General features: G+C 45.8%; 3 protein-coding genes across 9 annotated transcripts; 2 read left to right on the top strand and 1 right to left on the bottom strand.

Moving 5' to 3' along the window:
* Positions 1-170: 170 nt before the first annotated feature.
* On the top strand, positions 171-3,658 carry CG32344 (uncharacterized protein). The gene is made up of 6 exons (NM_138184.5): positions 171-238; positions 293-842; positions 897-1,651; positions 1,723-1,998; positions 2,063-2,976; positions 3,528-3,658. Exons 1-5 carry the CDS (start codon positions 236-238, stop codon positions 2,960-2,962), a joined length of 2,484 nt encoding a protein of 827 aa, NP_612028.4. The 5' UTR covers positions 171-235; the 3' UTR covers positions 2,963-2,976; positions 3,528-3,658.
* Positions 3,659-5,006: 1,348 nt separating this feature from the next.
* Positions 5,007-19,498, top strand: fwd (four wheel drive). 5 transcript variants are annotated; one of them, NM_001274274.1, is made up of 13 exons: positions 5,007-5,144; positions 5,378-5,900; positions 10,574-11,867; positions 13,606-13,717; positions 14,105-14,366; positions 14,426-14,614; positions 14,713-17,196; positions 17,261-17,379; positions 17,435-17,572; positions 17,635-17,909; positions 17,974-18,062; positions 18,122-18,286; positions 18,345-18,665. In NM_001274274.1, exons 3-13 carry the CDS (start codon positions 10,864-10,866, stop codon positions 18,530-18,532), a joined length of 5,025 nt encoding a protein of 1,674 aa, NP_001261203.1. In that variant the 5' UTR covers positions 5,007-5,144; positions 5,378-5,900; positions 10,574-10,863; the 3' UTR covers positions 18,533-18,665. The 5 variants fall into 4 exon arrangements, with proteins under 5 accessions (NP_001261203.1, NP_001356971.1, NP_524822.1 ...); NM_001370043.1 differs by having other exon boundaries at positions 5,007-5,900; positions 18,345-19,498; NM_167826.2 differs by lacking the exon at positions 5,378-5,900.
* Positions 7,102-7,807, bottom strand: ddbt (deadbeat). 3 transcript variants are annotated; one of them, NM_001144392.1, is made up of 3 exons: positions 7,480-7,804; positions 7,235-7,426; positions 7,102-7,171 (listed from the first exon to the last, which is right to left on the bottom strand). In NM_001144392.1, the coding sequence occupies exons 1-2, from the start codon at positions 7,681-7,683 to the stop codon at positions 7,277-7,279; spliced, it is 354 nt and encodes a 117-aa protein (NP_001137864.1). In that variant the 5' UTR covers positions 7,684-7,804; the 3' UTR covers positions 7,102-7,171; positions 7,235-7,276. The 3 variants fall into 3 exon arrangements, with proteins under 3 accessions (NP_001137864.1, NP_001137865.1, NP_001097460.1); NM_001144393.2 differs by lacking the exon at positions 7,102-7,171 and having other exon boundaries at positions 7,192-7,426; positions 7,480-7,807; NM_001103990.3 differs by lacking the exon at positions 7,102-7,171 and having other exon boundaries at positions 7,192-7,426; positions 7,496-7,807.
* Positions 19,499-19,580: the final 82 nt, after the last annotated feature.

Genomic DNA, 19,580 nt, shown 5'->3' with positions numbered 1-19,580 from the left:
TTTAATCGGCAGTGTATATATGGTCGATTTAAAAGATGGTCTACTCAAAATAGTAAATATTAAAATAATAAAACGCGAGTTAATCAAATGAAAATCTAAGCGCCAATTACAATGCGGTATATTGTAGCGTTAGTCAATTTTTAAGAAATCAGTGTTGGATAATTTATGGAGTTATCGATAGTGTGGAATAGTCATCGATTTTGCACGTGTTGTTTTTATTCAAAACAAAAAAAATATGGTAAGAGGATTGTCTCTTGTTGCTTAGCTTTCAATACATACTTTGCATTGGCAGCGTAAGAAGCAGGCGGATGAAATACCAGGCTTTCCATCACTGGACAACGATGCCGGCACCAGCGACCGGGGCGCCGACATTCTCAAGTCCAAGTCCAAGAAGAACAAGAGTGGTGGATTCCAGTCGATGGGCCTGGGCTTCGAGCTGATAAAGGGCATCACCAAGCGGGGTTACAAGGTTCCCACCCCCATACAGCGGAAAACGATTCCGCTGATCCTGGAGGGACGCGATGTGGTGGCAATGGCCAAGACGGGCTCTGGCAAGACGGCCTGCTTTCTGATTCCGCTCTTTGAAAAGCTACAGAGGCGCGAGCCCACAAAGGGGGCCCGTGCCCTGATCCTGTCTCCGACGCGCGAACTGGCTGTGCAGACGTATAAGTTCATAAAGGAGCTGGGCCGCTTTATGGAACTGAAGAGCATTCTGGTGCTAGGTGGCGACTCCATGGACTCACAGTTCTCGGCCATACATACCTGTCCGGACGTAATTGTTGCAACGCCAGGTCGTTTTCTTCATTTGTGCGTAGAAATGGACTTGAAGCTAAATTCCATAGGTGAGTTGATAGTTGCGGACCATAAAAGCAGGAATTAATTTATTTGCTCTCTAGAGTACGTGGTGTTTGATGAAGCCGATCGACTCTTCGAGATGGGCTTCGGCGAGCAACTGAACGAAACGTTGCACAGATTGCCATCGTCCCGGCAGACGGTCATGTTTTCAGCCACGCTGCCAAAACTGCTAGTAGAGTTCGCCCGTGCCGGACTGAACGACCCAGTGCTCATTCGTTTAGACGTCGAATCCAAGCTCCCGGATGCGCTGGCTCTAAAGTTTCTGTACTGTCGACCAGACGACCGCTACACAGCACTTGTGGTTCTTCTTAAGTACGTTATTCCGGTGCAGTCGCAAACCGTGGTGTTCGCCGGTACTCAGCACCATGTCGAACTCATTTCGTACATACTTACTGAGGCTGGAATCTCCAACGCCTCAGTCTACTCCAGCCTGGATCCAGCTGCACGCAAAATAAACACCGCCAAATTTGTGAACAAAAAGGTGTCCGTGCTAATAGTCACGGACGTGGCCGCGCGTGGTATTGACATTCCCAGTCTAGACTTTGTGGTGAACCTGCACTTCCCGGGTAAACCGAAACTGTTTGTCCACCGGGTAGGTCGTTGCGCTCGCGCTGGTCGCACAGGAACCGCATACTCTATTGTATCCACAGACGACACAGCACATCTACTGGATCTGCACTTGTTCTTGAACAGACCCTTTAATATACACGACAGCTCGGCATTGGGAACCATTCCGCAAGATTTGCTCGAGGAAGAGCACCTCACAGTGACCGATATAAAGAAAAGTCACCATATTGTAAGTTTCAAATGGAGTGTACTGCATTTTATGGTTTCTAATGATACGTAATTGTACATGTATTTCTGCAGGCCGGAGTATTGCGCACCAGCGAAAACGCCTACAAAAAATACTTGAGTTCCCGACCAGTAGCCTCCACGGATGCCAACGCGCGTGTAAAGAAAATTAAATTCTTTGCTCTCAAGCCATTGGAGGATTTCTTCACAGCTGCCCCTGTGCTCGCCCAGGCGGCTGAAGCTAGTGGACAATCAACAGAGTCGCAGGCAAAGGTGAGCGCCGCAGAGCGCAAGTTGCAGGAGGAAAAGCACGATATACTGGTGAAGATGCGTAGTTTCCGTCCTGGTGGTGTGAGTTTCTCAACAGTTTTACGATAAATGCTCGCTCACGTATTAGTAATTGTGCCCTTTTCAGACCGTTTTTGAACTCAACACCACTCAAAAGTCCACGCAGTTTATCGTTATGAAGGAAAAACGAATGCAGCATGCGGAAGTAATCAACAAGTTTAGGCAGCAGCGCGCAGAAGAGGACATAGACGAGGAAAAGAAAACGATCGAGGCGCTCAACCCAAGCTCAGGCAGAATGCCCACCGCCGACGAGGAAGCTATTAGTAGTACTTTCAATAAAGTCGTTGCGCCCAAGAGGCTCCAGAACATGGACGCCCTTTACAAGGACAAGCCAAAGAAGAAAAAGCGGAAGATAAACAGCAAGGACGAGGATCACTATGTGCCGTACCAGTCGGCAGACAAGCACACAGAGGATGGTCTGGCCATTAACAACTTTGAGCGGCAGGCGCAGAACGCCGAGTTTTCGGTGTCGGACCGCGACTTATCCCAGGAAGTGAAGCACAAGCCCGGCCTTAAGAAGTGGGACCGAATTAAGAAAAAAATGGTCTCTGTACAAGATCCGCGAGCCAACAAAATTCGGACCGAGTCCGGTGCGTGGATTCCTGCCTCCTTTAAAACAGGTCGTTATGCTGAGTGGAAGGAGAAGTCTAAGATCGAGGACCAGCTGCAGCGCGAAAATGCAGGTAGTGATGACGAAAACGCCAAGCCGTTGAGCCATGCCCAGCGCTACCCAGTCAGTCGTCATGCGCGGCACAACTTAAAGCTAGAACTTAAGAAGCGACTGACCGGAAACGACAAGGAGATGCGCCGCCCCGAGCAAATTGTCAAGTCTCGCATGCGACTGGAGTTCATTAAAAAGCGCAACGAAGAGAACGCAGAGAGGAAAAGCGAAAACCGCAAGCGCAGCATGCGGAAAACGCAGCGCCCCAAAGCTCAATCAACTGGGGGCTCGAAAAGAAGGAAGTAGGAGTTTTTACGCAGGTTAGTACAGTTACACCATATCTTTCATTTAACTCCTCCCTACCAAAACGGACAATGTTCTAGTAGCACACCATTCAATTGTAAAGTCAAAAGTGAGACATGCTTTTTAGTTTTGCGCCCTTGATTTCGGAACTAAGTCCTCCTTTCACACGTGACCCAAATAGAACACGGCGAAGTATGTGCGTGCCGAGAGATGTGCCACAGGGTGTGTTTACCCTGCGCAGGTCAAGTGAGGGTAGGCTCCGGTTCGGATTCGGGCGCGCCTGTCTGATGACACGCACATCCTGTGTGCCTTCTTGCCTGCGCCCACGAACAGAAAAAAGAAACAGCTGCCACCACTTATTCATCTCGTTCTGTGTTTATAGATCTGCTTTCAACAGCTCCGTGCCTGCATCAATTACAATATCGCACTGCTGCCGCTTCCCGCAGATAGTCACGTAATTGACTGGTTCCTTGCTACTTTTAATATAAATAAATGAACATAATCGAAATTGCGTAGGACAGTATTGCCGCGACTGATTGTATCATTTTTTTTTTTTATCAATCCACAGAAGCATTGGGACCGACGTTCAGCGCATGGGTAATGTTCTGACAAATCGCCTTCCTCCAATGAAACACTCCCCATATTTGTTTACTGGATGTAGAGTGTTTTTAAAATAATACACAATAAACGATGAACTACACTTTTTAGACTTGGGTGTGGCGACAGCCACCAAAAATGCAGCAGGAATGACATGAAATCAACCGAACCAACGAATCCTCCCATTTCGTTGGGTTCGTGTGTTCCAAAAATACTTTCAGGGCGCATATGGTTTTATTTCGATTCCCCCTGGACCAGTTCGCACTCTCTTAGTCGCTGTCGATTAACCCAGTGGTAGAAGCCACATGCCAGATGCCACATGAGCATGGGGCAGGATCACCCATACGCTTAACAACTTCTGCTCACTAATTCTGCAGTTGAGGGGTGCTCAGAATAGGCCCAAATTTTATTTCCGAACATGTGTCTCCAGATTTTTCTCAGTACTTGTAAAGGGTCATTTCCAAGAGGTGCTTATGGAATATGTTTCTCTAAAATCCGCATGGAAACCCCGGAAAGGATTCGACGAATGCCGTTTTCTCGGATCATCATAGTTTAGTGTCACAGAATTTGTACATTAATAGAAATATCCGATGTCCACAGAGACAAAACCATATGGGTGTAACAAAAATAGTTGTCTTGCAGTGCACTTATTGATTGAGATAAATAGATAAATCCCAACAGAAATGGTGGACGCAAGTGAAATGAGATGGAAAACCAAACGCGAGCTGTTCGTCCACATAGCAGCCAAGCATTTTGAGCGGACGATCATATCCAAGAGCCAATTCAAGTCAATCAAAAAAATGTGGCTTGCGCCAGGGGAAAGGGACCGATCGCAGTGGCCTGCAGCACAATTTACATTGCAACGACCAATTTAGAGATTGTTGAACTCACGCAGAACCAGGCTGCGGCTGTCCGGTCGGAAAATTTAATCTACGCCTTGAGATCTCAACATGTGGGCATGTGTGCTATTAAATTACTATGTCTGAAGGCAGCTTATCATGCATTTTCTAATTTGGGACGCTCAGACAATTGCGCAATTTAGCGAGGAATGCTTCTAAGCGTCACTTAAAAACAAATTATTTTATTCATGCCCTCACCAAATGCAACGAAACCAGAGCAGAATTGGGTGATAGGTTTCACACCGGCAATATGGAATGCAAGCGCTACAAATGAGATATTTTCGGCAAGAAGACTCACTCGTCACCGATTATACTAGGATGCAGATACGTTCGAAAACCTCTTTGTTTCGGTTAGTCATTCAAAAGTCTCGAATCGGTTAGTATACCCGCTTACGCTACGAGTAACGGGAATACCGATTCACTCAACGAGTAAATGGTATATTTATTGAGCCGAAAAGGTCGTTGCACAGTGTGACCGCACAGCCCAGCAGAAAAACGCGCTAGCGATTACTCGAGTCTCCGTCGAGTTCCCACAAACTCGCCGAGCAACGCGTCATTCGAAGAAAAAAGTCGATTGCTTTGGACGTGTAGACGTCCGGTCGTCGCGTAATTTGTTTTTGTAGTAGAATACAAAGGAAGCAGAAGCGGATTACAGATAATTTTGAAGTGCTGCAGCTGTGCATAATAAGGTGGTAAACACAGTCCAAAGGAGTACGCGCCGCTTCATTCGTGCACCCTTGTGTATCGACGATGTATACACACTATGGGCGCGTCTCTTTTTGTTCCTTCGCGCGTGTGTGTGTGTGTGTCTGACATCGCCCTGCCTGCGTGTGTGTCTGTGTCTCGCCCCTCGGTCGCAGCGAGCAGAGCAGCCCTCTCCTCTTGTCCCATAAAGTCAATGTACAACTTGTTTATATTTAAGATTTGAGATCGACCCGATACTGGCAAGGAAGCACGCAGAATGCTGGTGGAATATTGAAACAAGTGTCGTCGAATTGTGATTTCTCGTCGAGTGAATTTTCGCACGCACACAACGCCAGCATTGCTCGCAAACACACGCACACAAGCGAAACGAGATTTTGCAAGTCGCGTACGTGCTGGTAGTGGTGCCCGTTGTAGTTGTAACCGTGCCTGTGTTGGTGTGGTGTTAGTGCTTGTGCAACTTAAAAATTCAATTGTTTATTGCTGGGCAAAACTGGTACCGTGTACCGCGTACCTGGAAAACAACATTTAAAGCGAACGCCAGGCGAATCGAGAGTTCCGAGCAAGTGGGCAACAATAAGGTGTCGCTGCGGCGCCTGCTCATTTCCACGGTGATAATAATCGGCATAGGGTTCCGACGCGAAAGCCACAAGTGAAAGTGGAATGCTCTGCCTATTCGCGTTAGTTGGCATAGTCTTCAATACCCAGCGAATTACATCTCTCCGACTGGATATGAAGATATTGTGAGTATTTCCCTCTGGAATCAATGAAATGAAATGGTGTGCCTAGTCTGTGATGATAAGGCAGCTATCACCACCACGTTCATATCCGGATGCGAGCCCGCCCTTGTTGATTGTTTTTAGTTTCTGGTGCTCCCGGGCACAGTATCGGCGAAGTGCGGGTAAAAGAATGCTCGGGCAGGGGGAACACGGAAACCTGACCTTTCATTTAAATGTCTTGGTTTATCTTTAGCTTCCTGCTGCGGAATGCATTTAGCCTTTCGAACAGGAGTGTTTTGATCTCTGCTTCTTTTTGGTCGGTTTATTGACTTTCTGTAAAGACTTTTGCCTAGTTCGGCAATGAAGTGCACTCAAGTGCACCTATCGATTTCGAGACTAAGCTGCCTTTAACATGGGGCTACGGAGGTCTCGAACGGGGTTGAGTCGTTGAACCCCTCGCAGAACAGTGTTTACCACGCATGGTAGTTCGTGGCCACGCAGAGTGCGATTACCAAAGTGTGAACAGGAAGGCATACGGAAATGAAGAGCGAAGCTCAAAGGGGAGCCCGATCTCCTGCCCCGTACTGCCCTCCATAAGCCAGGCTTAGCAAGGCTTGACTTCGATATGGGGCTTTGCGAATCGCACACCTAAGTTACTTCTCGCCCAGGTGGAAAGACGCTGGAGAGTCTTTCTCCGGGAATAGCTTCAATGCGGACCGGACCGACTTTTGAAACGAGCGGGAGATAGTAATTAAACTGTAATTACTCTTTTGAGTGCCGATAACTTTGACATAAGAGTTGCAACTGCCGCCTGTTGAGTCGCTAGACGCTTGCCAAATAGTTAAGTAACTGGTGAGCGGGGGGTGCGAGTGGAAACATCCGAAACGGGAATTTTTAAAGCAAAAGGCAACGAGTTTGGATTGGTTTCCGATCACTAATCATGCCAAAAGCGCGAAGTCAGGTTCGTCAGCGCAGGCCAAACTGAAAACTAGTTGTGGTTGAAGTCGCTATTTTTGTTTCTCAACTTGCTTTCGTGGCCGCTTTGTTTGCGTAGCGAACGGAAGCTAAAAATTATAAATTATTTATTGGCACACAAAGACGACTGGTCGAATTGTATCGCCGATGGCACATTTTCCGTCATCCAGATTCCGATCGTGGCCTGCGATGTAAGATAAACCCGAGCAGTTGCATACATTTTCTCAAATCATCCATACTTTTTTATTTTGGTAAAAAAAAATATATATTTATATATATATAAATACATTTAGCTGCAGTGCTTGCCTCGCTTTTACCGACTGAAAACAAAGGACAATGTAAGAAGATATGAATATGATACGCATACTTTCATTGACAGCCACCTAAGAATAGTAGTTTTGATTTCAAAATGCATTGCTCACTCTCTACTTCGGTTTGCGGCGTCGCGGTTTAGGACGGCTGTCGTAGATGGGGCGTCGCACTGCACCACGTCCTTTCTGGCCATGCCGAGCACGGCGAAGTAGTCGGCGGCGTCGTTTATTCCTTTGCCTGCGAGCCACACGCGCCAGGATTCGCTGGGAGATAGGAAAAATCATAAGTCAACGGAATGGTGTGGATAATACCTTACTTCTGGCTCAAATAACCTCTTCTGGGCATCGCTAAGTGCGATCCAACGGATGAGTCCCACCTGAAGTAAGCGGCGCAAATCAGTCCTGGGATAGAAGTTTCGCTTCAGAAAGCGAAGAAAGTTAAGGTATGGCAGCCAGGCCACCATATTAGGGTCGTCCACGACCATGGCGGCCCGAATCATTTTCGACTGGGAACGCGCCATATAGCGTGCACCAGGATAATTTGGATGAGTTGAAGAAACGGTCTTTTAATATAACCGTCCAGTAATAAAAAAACTAGAAAACCAATTTGAATTTTCATGCTCGTTGTGAGGAGCTATAAGGTTGCTTCGATTTCACTGAGCAACTGCCTATTTATCTCGCCAACTGAGAAGACGATTAGCAAACGAAAGCCGTGCGATTAAACTTATCAGTCTGTCCATAAATAGTTTTCCATGGGGATGGAATGCTCCTCTAAGATCTAATTATTGTCATCACGCCTACAAATTCTTCAATACTTGGGCATACTCTAGATCAGAGACTGTTGCCATTCCTTGGTTTGCAGTTTCAATTTTCCTTGCCAGCAATGATCTTTTATGGCCTGATTGAGCGGGTCTTGTTTTTAATTAAATTAAAATATTCTAGGACTCTAGGCATGTCAGTTATGTCAGTTATACACATCCATTAATAACTTTCTTCTGAAGGGGGAGCTTTCCTAATGGTTTTTGTGGGATGTTTTAGTTTGTATAACTTTCAATTTTTAATTGGGGAATATAATAAAGAAATAATATCTTCGCTAGGAATTGATGTGGAATAGAGTGGAACGGGGTAATGGGCGGCGTCAGACCTGCTTTTTCGCCCCCAAGCCATGCACTCGTTGTGTAACCCAACTTTCCCTTGGATGAAGATGAAAAACGGCCATTAGACTTTTCCTCGTGCACCGCGGCTGATTAGCTGTCCCCCCGAAATGCAGCGGGAAATTTATGTTGTGTGAAAATAGCTCTCATAATACATATGTACATGTACTCAACGAGTCAATCCAACTTTCGGATTTTTCAACAGTGACGGCAGCCCATTGTGCTGTGAGGGCTTCAATCAATTATTTAATTGTGATTTCTTGGCCAAGACGCATTCGTATCGATCTATTTGCTCGGTTTGGTTCTGCATGGCACTTTGATCGTATTTTGAGTATCTCAAAAGAGTTATTCAACCAGATACTTGCGAGCGTGTGTGTACACTGACTTGCCCGTCTGATTGGGCTGACCTTGATAGCAGCGTTCACACAATCTGACACGTTGCATGTATTTCTCTTAGGGAGTCTGCTTTGCAAAGCAGCAAAAGTATCTGTGCCTAACTGCGTTGTCTCGAACAGTTTGCGGTTTATTAACCGCACACCAGCGGAATGTGAAACTCTAGATTCGCTGTTGCAACCGTGTGCAATCGTTGTAGCGTCTGTTGCTGGTGGCAAAGCTGCGTCTGAGTTCCAAATGCGTTTTAAGTGTGACATATATGTGTATATTTGTTTGGACGTTGATCAACCAACTTGATGGTTCCAAATGAATGCGTTGCTGAACATGGCGAAAGGCGAATCGATGAATTAGAGATAGGGAAGTTATTTTGCGTTTAACTGAGCTATTTTCCAAAACAGCGTAAGAAACCTGACGAATAAGTTAAACAGAAACTTCATGTTAAGAATCGACGTGGTGCACTGTTCAATTTTTACGAATACGCAAAAACTGACGATGCTAACTGCCCGCTGGCAGAAAAATGCTGAGAATGCGACTAGGCGAACAACTACTTGAAAGATTCGCGATTTCACTGCAGGTGCAGCAACAAAAGGTTTATTATGGAGTTGATTAACGTATCAGTACCGTAGTTAGCTTCTAAAGGTCTTCCATTGACTCTTAGCTACAAGACAGCTCTCAGTTTTAGTGCATCGTGCACTTTGAGCTAGTCAAAAACAACAAACAAACAAATCACAGCGCACATTGCCAAACCGCTGGAGCAGCCCAGCTGTTCGAAAGAAACTGAATTCAGTGGTTTGCTGGACTTGCAGTTGCTTGGGTTTGGCGTGCAGCTGCAGCTTCAGCCGGAATTGGAGTCACTGAACGGAATGGCCGGAGAACTGCTCGGGGAGCCCGAGCACATTACTTAAACAATACTCGTTAAACAGCATGGCTTCGCTGTGAGCTTTCATCTTGCGGGTTGTTTCACTAAACCAATTTAATGCTCTCAATATCTCGACGTATTAAACTTGTTTCCGAGAGCAAAACACGGCCAGACAAGCGTGAATTCAAAGGTCCCAGTCGGAATGCTCGGGTCGAATCGCTGCTCCAAGTCGTTGGACTCTTCATGGCCGAAAGCGAGTCAGAACAATTTGAGTTGTGTTGTTTTAGTTGCTGATTACAATAGTGTTTTCTGATCACTTGTTCCATGTAACTCACCTGCGAGCAACGTCATGAGGCACGTAATTCACGGCAGCACCAGTTGACGGAGGTGCGATTAGCTCAGTGCAGTTGGCTAGGACATAATTGGGGTCAGGTCACAAAGTCATCAAATTTTAATTTCTCACTGAACGAACGTGCATACGAGCGAGGATGCTGGGCGATGTGGCCGACCAAGATAAGGCAACTAAGCCGCGGGGCAGAATAGAAGGGATGGCAAGGTATCTTGGAGGTGTAGCTCAATTTCCATTTGCCACTGGGAAACAAAAGAATATGGTATTAATCGTTGACATAACACAAAAAAAAAAATGCCGACTGTTTGTTCGTGACACCATGTTCAAATGGGTCAAGGCGGTGTACAATTAAATATAGTCAACCCACTTTAAAGGCGGTGCCCCATCTCTGCATCTTTGATTCCAATACATATTTGACTTGATCATTAGTATATATTTATATTTTTCAACATTTGACACTCTAAAATATCAATTGTATGTGTATGCGTGTGCGGTATATATTTTGATTAAGTTAATTATATAACAATTTCTGTGTGCTGGTAAAAGACAGTATCATAAAATTACATACAGTTTGGCTAAGCGTAAAAATCTAATGCGAAGGGGTATTAAATTGATCGAAAATTACTAATTGACACCAATTTTCTTTATCTTTCTAGTGGGTCGATGGGTGAAAAGCGACTGTCGCTGCTACTATAAAAAGGACGATCTGATATGAGAGCCATATATTCCGCGCCAATGAGCGGAGACGACAGCGCAATTAGATGAGAAAGACCCCATGACCCAGAGCAAAACATTTCACTCGAAAACGCATAGTTAAGCGATGGAACTAACAAGCAATTCCGAGGTTGTGCCAGAAATACATGCTTACATCGCCATTTAAGCACACTCAATAACTATTAGAAGCCAAACTTTATCTGCCTACAAGACTATCCGCATTAAAATCAAAATGAACTCCGTAATATCAGCATTTAAAGGAAAAAAAAATAGCAATCCATCCTGCAATTCTCCAATGGGATCGGCGAATGGCACTGCTCCGGTGGAGGCAAAGCCAAACAATTGCTACCAGTACCTGCGCCACATACGCGAAATCGATACAAACAACAAGCTCCTTTCTCCCGTCGTGGTTGTTGCAGAGGAGAGGCCAGTGAGCAAGGCTGGTTCGCCCTCGACAGTGGCGACCATGGCTACTGGAGTCGATGTGGTGGATCACTGCCTGCCCACAACGGTACGATTGTCCGTTACCGAGGCGCTATCCGACTTGAACATGAACGGAAAAGCCGTCGAACCCCCCGTCACCCCATGCACTTCGGTTGGCGACAATGCCAATCTGGAGGTGGCTGAAACATGGGCTTGTCCACCGCCACAAGCGACGGATGACGAGGACATATCCGAGCACTCGACAGCCGCCTGCACCAGCACAAGTAGCTCCAGCGAGCACAGCAACAGCACCGTGGTGCACAGTCCAACTGTGGGGGAGAGCACCTGTGACTCCGTGTCCGTCTCGGTAAGCCATCCAAGTCCCAGCGTGAGTCAGAACAACACATCGTCCGCCACCGGCCGGATGAGTAGCCCCCACAGCCAGTCGTCGCTCTCCATAGCCTGCGAGCCGCACTCGGCGTCGACCACCACGCTGTCGTCGCTGGGATCAGACCTGGGCAATGGAAACGGAAGTACCGTACCCGCGTTTCTAATGGCCGCCCCCGTCACGCTGCCAATTGGCGGCCAGATGCCCACGATAAAGTGCCTCCCAGGAGCAAGCTCAGCGGCCAGCACGCCCAAGCACTCGCGCTACTCTAAGCCTCGTCTCAGCCTGAGCCGCGTGTTTAATCACTCTATGCCCTCCGTGCACGGCCGACCAAATCTCAGTTTAGCGCCAGCTGGAGTTCCGGGAAGTGTGAATCCGCCGAAACGTATTTCCACGCACCAAAGAAACCTAAGCTTGGATTTTAGGTAAGTTTTGTTTTGTGTCTTCCTCACTGTCGTAGTGTTTGTAGTATTCTCGGATAGATATTTATTACCCATCTTATTTGGTGTCATTTGACTGCATGTAGGAACAGTATTTTATCAGCTTTTAATTGAACTATAGCAGCTTTTGCCAATATTACTCGTATTGTAGTAATAGCAATTACTTTTCACTCCCAATGCCCAATTTCGTTTCTCTAAACTCTGTTTAACCGCTGAAGTCGTATTCGTATTTTCTGCGGCCGCGCTGTGTGTATGTACACGAGTTCCATTGCAGATGACGTGCCACACCCTGTCTTTGTTAAGTGCGTGCGCCGGCAAAACGCTCCTGTGCGGCTACATGCATGGATGCGGGGCTGACCCACCCCGAAGCACCTTGGCCTAGGACGCTCTCCCATGCCGCCAATTTTGCGGTTCGGGGGCTTTTCCGGCCAATGATCCATTACGCTGTCTTTGAATACAGTATCCTGAAGTGTTATTATCATTAAATTACAAAACTAAACTATCTTGCATACGTGCACCTCCGGCTATGTAGGTTGTCAAATAATGAGCAAATTATTTTTCGTAACGAATTTAATGTTACCTCCTGTCTGCAGTACGAACCTATACTTTATATACCCTCTTACTTTCTAAGGCAATCCCCTTTGCGAGCGTTGGGGGCATCGAAAGCTCGGTAAATTAATGCATATGCTTAAATAGTTGACACAGCGAGGCAACTTAAGTGGCTCGGAATGCTTGGAATGCGCCCATCGCCGAGTGTTGGGGGGAAAAAATAGCACGTTTGCATACAGCGCAAATGATGGTAGGACACCAGCCAGATGATCACGTTGGCTGACCCGTATTCAAATTTTATTTCCGGGATGGCCACATAAAGGGAGTGTTCCGCTTTTCAGCAGCAGCTATACGGGATGACCCATTGGCAGTTTGCTGTTTCTTTGCGTCACGCAGCCAGGGATTGTTGAACCTGTGCTAAGAGCGGCATGGCGGGTGTAAGGCGCACCCCAAACCCCACCGAAGGCCGCGGTCTGTATCTTTAACGAGTCCCGTAAGGGCAAGGCGGGCCTTTCGGTTAGCAATGGTACCGCGCTTATCGCATCGCTTATCTGGTGTTCGCGTAATAGGAGTACCGCCTGGTTGTACCGAGATAAACCTCCTGGAAAATACCTGACATACGTGAGATAGTGATTCCTCGGATCCACCCTCGTTCTGCACACTTTTGACTATCTGGAGCTTTCGACGACGTCATCGTTTCGGCTCTCCGTACTCAGAATGGCCACGAGCTTTGGCTCAAGCCCGCGAGCTTAAGCAGCGACCAGCTGTCAACAAAGGCTACGAAAGTTACTCGATTAGTCAGTCGTTGTGGGTCGAGCAATCTCCAAGCTTTTGGCCGCCTAGTCTCTGTTTCTTGCCATCTTTCCCACCCCCGACATATATATTATATTCATTTCCCAGTGTTTTTGGGCTTCTTTATGTTTCACGCGCGTTGTTCTGGGCCGCACGTACTTTCCTGGCATGAGAATGCAGCTAATTTAATTTAAAAGATATCACTCGACCTCTGGCTAGCTTTTATCGTCCAGACAAATCGCTGCTCACAGCGAAGTGATAAGTAACTTATCATAACTGCGACTGAGTGAGTTTATAATGAGTGCTTTTTGCATACTATATTACCGCAACAGATGCATTGATTTTTTCACATCATAATCCGAATTTTCGCTCTTTCTTGCAGATCCATGGGCATACTTCTTCCGCCTGTCTCGCAGGTGACCAATAATCACATCAATCACACCCAGCACCACCGCAATCGCAGCCTCGACAGTGCCTTGCAACGCATTCCGGAGGTTAGTAGTGTACCCAAAGATGATTCCCAGGCCCAAGACCCAGCCTTCACCCCGTTAGCCTTGGTGGCCGCGAGTGCACACACGAATATTTGAAATCCACACCTGCATTTAAAGCTGTAAAACCTGGAAAGTTTCTAAGTGTCTATCTAAGCGTGTGTGTGTGTGTGTGCGACAAGCTGTTTATTTATATTTTTATCATTGCGTTGCTGGCATTGTTATTCAATTTGCACATACATACACTAGTGCTAAATATTTGTGAGTGTTTCAAGTTATCGAATCCAGTCAATAACAGCATGCCGATTTAAACTATGACAAAGGCAGGGTTTCAATGTTCTCCGACAAAGGCTACCCATAAACTGGTCTAAAAGAGTCTTATCTCCCGTTTAGGTCGAAGTGTCATCGCCAAATGCTGAAAGCGAAAACACGTTCTGCTCACCGTCCATTCTCGGTGCGACTATGTGCTCAAAAATTGCCACGACAGCGGCAACTGTAACGTCAGCCCTGTCCCCACCAGGCACGCCCACACCGGCTCTGATGTCGACGGCGTGCACGCCCACGATTGGAGCCGTAAAGGGCAACGTGCAACATCCCGTGCCGAAGCATGAGCAATCGATTTCTTTGGCAGCTGCTTGCAGGTCCAGTGCCGTCGGTAAGATCCACATTTGTTGCTGAAAGTCTGTTTCCTAATGACTTACCCTTTGATTACAGTGGAATCCTGTCCAACGTTACGAATGCGCCCAAAATCCAGCGAGTCGGTTGCGGCCAATGGACAAGAGATGATCGGCGTCATTGTCAGCAGCACGGGCAACGGCAGTAGCAGCAGTAATAATAGCTGTAGTAGCGCTGGTAGCACCAAGAAGCGAGAGGATCTCACCAGTCTTGGATCGGATGATTCTGGTTAGTGCGAGGAAACTTTTTCTTTAATCAGTCGTGCCTTTTGATTTTCTGTATAATCATGTAAAAATCACTCATTCCTACACTTATCCTTCCTGCAGGCATCATCTGTGGCTCAGAGTCGGACCAAATATCTCTGAATCGCATATGCCACTCACATGAGTCGCTTGATTCGGGTGAGATGGATGCGGATGCCGATGCAGAAGAGGAGTGCGTTGATCTTATGGATACGACATCCATCGACGAGGAGTACAACATTATGCAGCCGGACCATCTCTGCCTCTATCCTCCACAGGCCGCTTCCACCGAATTGGACTGCCGCACCCTGCGTCCGTCTCGGAAACAAAAGCGACAGCAACAGCAGGTCCTGGAGCGGAAGAATCTACCGTCCCAAAACCAGATCGAAAGCGAAGACTCAGTGGATGCTGGCGTCGACGCCCGAACACGCTATCGCGTTATGAACATGTCGCAGGCAGCTATCAATGTTGAACTCGGAACAGCTTCCAATGAAATCGATCCGGATGTCAACTACAGAGAATCTCACCAAGATCCCATCGCTGATGCACCTTCCCTCTCCACCCCAAGTGTAGCATCAACGGCGTCAGCCACGCCATCGGTAACCCCAACACCGATTGCCACTCCGACACCAACGGAGAGCACCAAGAACGACCAAGTGCTGTTTAAGAATTTCTTTGGCGCCACCAAGAATGCCATATTTCGCACAGCCCAGAGCATTATTGAAAACCATGAGAAGAAAAACGCTGCTAAGCAGAAGGAGCAGCCTGATCACTCAGGGACAGTCAGCTTAGTGGGTTCGCCAAATGGAGGAAGCAGTGTGCCACAAGACCTGGTCAAGTCTCCCACAGACATTTCGAAAAAGAAGGAATTCTTTAGTTTGCTCACGTCTAGTTCCAGCATAAAGGCAGCGGCTGCAGCTGCGGCGAACTCAGCTGCTAGCACTCCTCCTGCCACGCCTACGGAGGCACTAGCTGCGAATTCAAATTCGAAGCTTCAACCGCTTTCCGATCCATCTGCCGATTTAAAAGTAAAGGAACGTACTCTCAACTTGCGTCTACCTGGAGATAGTGAAGGCAGTGAAGGAGCATTGACAAAGTGTTCATCAATCAACTCGATACACAAACTAAAGCTTCCTGTTCCTGGTGTCGTTAAGTATTTCATCAGTGAAAAAGCACCTGTGTCTGATGTGCTCCAGAAGCCAGAGAAAGGCCAAAGCGGCCTTTTGCGTTTCTTTGAGTCGCCAGTGTTCAACATACACTTTGCTGTGCATTATCTCTTTTACTCAAAGGAACCGGGAGTCCTCAGCTTTATCGGCAACAAGATCTTCAGTTTTCCCGACCAAGAGGTTGATCTGTACATACCACAATTGGTTGTTATGTACATTCAGATGGATGAGCTAGCTGAGGTTCTGGATCCGTATCTTACCATTCGGTGTCGCAAGTCGGTTGACTTCTCGCTGAAGTGTCTGTGGCTCTTGGAGGCATATAACTACCAAGTGGACTCGCTAGGGAACTCACACAACAGTTCTCGGAAATCAAAGCTGGCGCTCATGAAGGAAATATTCTCAAAAAGGGAGCACAAACAGACTCAAAACGACCTCAAGTCTGCAGGTACTGGAGGTCTGCATGTTGGAGAGCCGAGGTCGGTAGTCGCGCTTGCCAAGAAGACTCACCACCGCTCGCAATCTGATGCCACTGTGCTCCTAGCCGACTTTCGCTCGCCTCACACACTGAGTATATCGCATCGTATGTACCAGCAGCCACCCTATACCACACAAACACTTCCCACTACGCCCGCCAAGCTGTGCCTCGGTGACTTAACTTCCGGCCACGCATTTGATAACGGGTGCACCTGCTTCGAGACGGTTCGAGGCCAAGTAAATGGTCTGCTTGGGCAGAGGACGCTATGCAGCTGTGGTGCTCCAAAGACGTCACCCCAGAAAGAGTTTATGAAGGCATTGATGAACGTTGGTAAAAATCTCACCTCGTGGCCTTCCAAAGCGGAGAAGACTTCAGCGCTGCGGATGTCCCTCAACTTGATTAACAAAAACCTGCCCGCTAGAGTCTGGCTTCCTTTGTACTCAGACATTCCACATCATGTCGTTCGTATTACAGAGGAGAAGACCGCAGTACTGAACTCGAAGGATAAAACCCCCTATATCATATACGTAGAAGTTGTTGAAATTCCTGACATCTATACTTCTCCCCTGATTCCCAAAATGATGCCTTCACTGCGGCACACCAAGAGCGAAGAGCACCTGGATGGGTCCTGCCTGAACTCCCACCAACATCTGAGCTGCAGTCGAACTTCAAGCTGCAGTAGCAGTCAGCAAGGCACAAGTTGCCGCCGAAAAAAAGGAGCAGATGTAGATGGCGGCTGCGGGGATGCGGGTCCACATAATAGCTGCAGCAATGTACATTCGTTAGGTGGACTTCAGTTCCAGGAAGATGACGTGTGGTCACAAGAGGAGGACGAAATAACAGCGCAGTATCTTAACATGCGGAAAGTGAGCGAGCGGGACACAATTTCACAAATATCACTAGATTCCTGCGATTCAAGAGATCAAGGTAACCAAACATCAAATTCAGTGGTAAACGTGTGTCTAAGCTATGCACATAACTTCTTCAACAGGTCCACCAGTCGTGTTTAATATTGGCGACGTGCGCTTGCGCCACTGCAGCAATTTGAGCTGCGAAAATACTAAATCCTTCAGTAACGACCCGGAGGATCCTTCGGCGGCAGCTTTAAAGGTGAGTATGTTCAATTTGAATATTGCATTATATGTGTAATTATTGCTTCGTGTAGGAACCGTGGCACGAAAAGGAAAAGCTTATCCGCGAGTCTTCGCCATACGGCCATCTATCAAACTGGCGACTGCTTTCCGCCATCGTAAAGTGTGGCGATGATTTACGCCAAGAACTAATGGCTACCCAACTTTTACAGGTATAAACAAATTCTATTATACAAGAGGAAATAGTATCTTAAAACCTTACATATATTTACAGATGTTTAAAATTATTTGGCAAGAAGAGCAAGTAGATCTGTGGGTGCGCCCGTACAAAATAGTCTGCCTCTCGAATGATAGTGGTCTTATAGAGCCGATCCTTAACACTGTATCCCTGCACCAAATTAAGAAGAACTCCAACAAATCGTTGAAAGAGTATTTTATCGATGAATACGGCTCACCAAGCGGAGAAAGTTTTCGGCGCGCGCAGAAGAACTTCGTCCAAAGCTGTGCAGCTTACTGTCTAATTTCATATTTACTGCAAGTTAAGGACAGGTAGCTCTAAATAGTTCTATTGGTTAACATAGTTTTCTTACCGACGTTTATCCAACCACTTTAGGCATAATGGCAACATTCTCTTCCATTCGGATGGGCACATTATACACATTGACTTTGGATTTATTTTAAGTATATCACCTAAAAACTTGGGTAGGTATTTTGCAGATCGTGGTAAAGCTTATAAATTCATTTCAATTGGCCGTTTGCAGGATTCGAACAGTCGCCCTTTAAGCTAACGCCGGAATTTGTTGAGGTGATGGGTGGCACGAGCTCGGAGCATTGGCGTGAATTTAATAAGCTCTTGTTAGTTGGAATGATGTCTGCTCGAAAGCATATGGATCGTATTATTAACTTCGTGGAAATTATGCGCAGCAGTAAGTTCCTCAGCAAATTACGTAAAAAGATTCCCGCAATAATAACTTTATTTAACAGATGCGCATTTGCCGTGCTTTAAGAATGGGTGCTCTGGAACCGTACAGAATCTCCGAAAACGCTTTCATATGAATTTAACCGAACAAGAAATGGAGCGAAAGGTTGAGCAGCTTGTACAGGACTCGTTAAAAAGTCTGTCAACCAAACTGTACGACGGTTATCAATACTACACTAATGGCATATTGTGAGAACGGTTTTTTATGAAGATCTAAATGGGTAATCATAATAGCGCATAGAAATTGCCAAGCTGGTAACCAACATAATGGACTGACTCTTTTGTAAAGGAATTATTGTATATTATATAATATGTTATTATCACCGAAAAAAAAAACAAAAAGAATGAAATTGTACCAAACCTTAATCTGTTATTGTAGTTTAAATCGTTAGTTGTATGTGTTTTCATTGTTGAATTAGTGTAAGGTGTATGTTGTCTAGCTTTTAAGAGAAAAGTGTAAATGCCGAGTGTAATTTTAGTTTGCCTGTGAGAGATCGCGAGACACTCGCTATTCCATTTTGAAATTCATAATTTACATGTACATTTGTGCACATTTCTACTAATCAGCCTTACGTTTCGATAACTTGATTATCCATTCATCCCTTTTCTAAACCTAAACTTTTGTAATTCATAACTATATGTATATGTATGTAAGCATCTAATTCCAATATATAGTCATAAGTATAAGGGTATATGCTTAATACTGCTGCAGCATAGAATTTTAATACAGCAATATAATCTTTAAGAAAATCTATTAAATACAAAATTTAGATATCTTTAACGAGTATATAGAGAAATAATTGAAATGTTTGAGTCGCTGTCCGCTGTGTTTGTACTTGCATATTTAACTAAGTAAACGAAAAAATAAATCCCAATTATTTTCTAACTTAATATACTTCTGAGCTATTGCGAGAGAGATATAAAATAAACCCATTGGAAAGGAGGGAGGGCACTAAAACAAATAGTTAGGCACTGAAAGTGCACAATTTCAAGCCTATAAACATGAGCAGCACTATTCAAAGTACATACTTGTATGTACATTTAAGTTTACTTTCACGCAAAAATTAGCTACAACTATTTAAGATTGTATATTAATATTTCTACAAATTATTAAATAATGTCACTAAAATAAATGAGCGTATTAATATACAAAGAAAATATTTAATGGTGTTTCGTTGGGTTCATGGTAAATTATTTCAAAATAATAGCATTACCGCCAAGAGAAATTGCATAATTTAAAA

Source organism: Drosophila melanogaster, chromosome 3L (genome assembly GCF_000001215.4).
Source record: "Drosophila melanogaster chromosome 3L".
Lineage (NCBI taxonomy): Eukaryota > Metazoa > Arthropoda > Insecta > Diptera > Drosophilidae > Drosophila > Drosophila melanogaster.
This window is presented reverse-complemented; position numbering and strand designations above follow the sequence as displayed.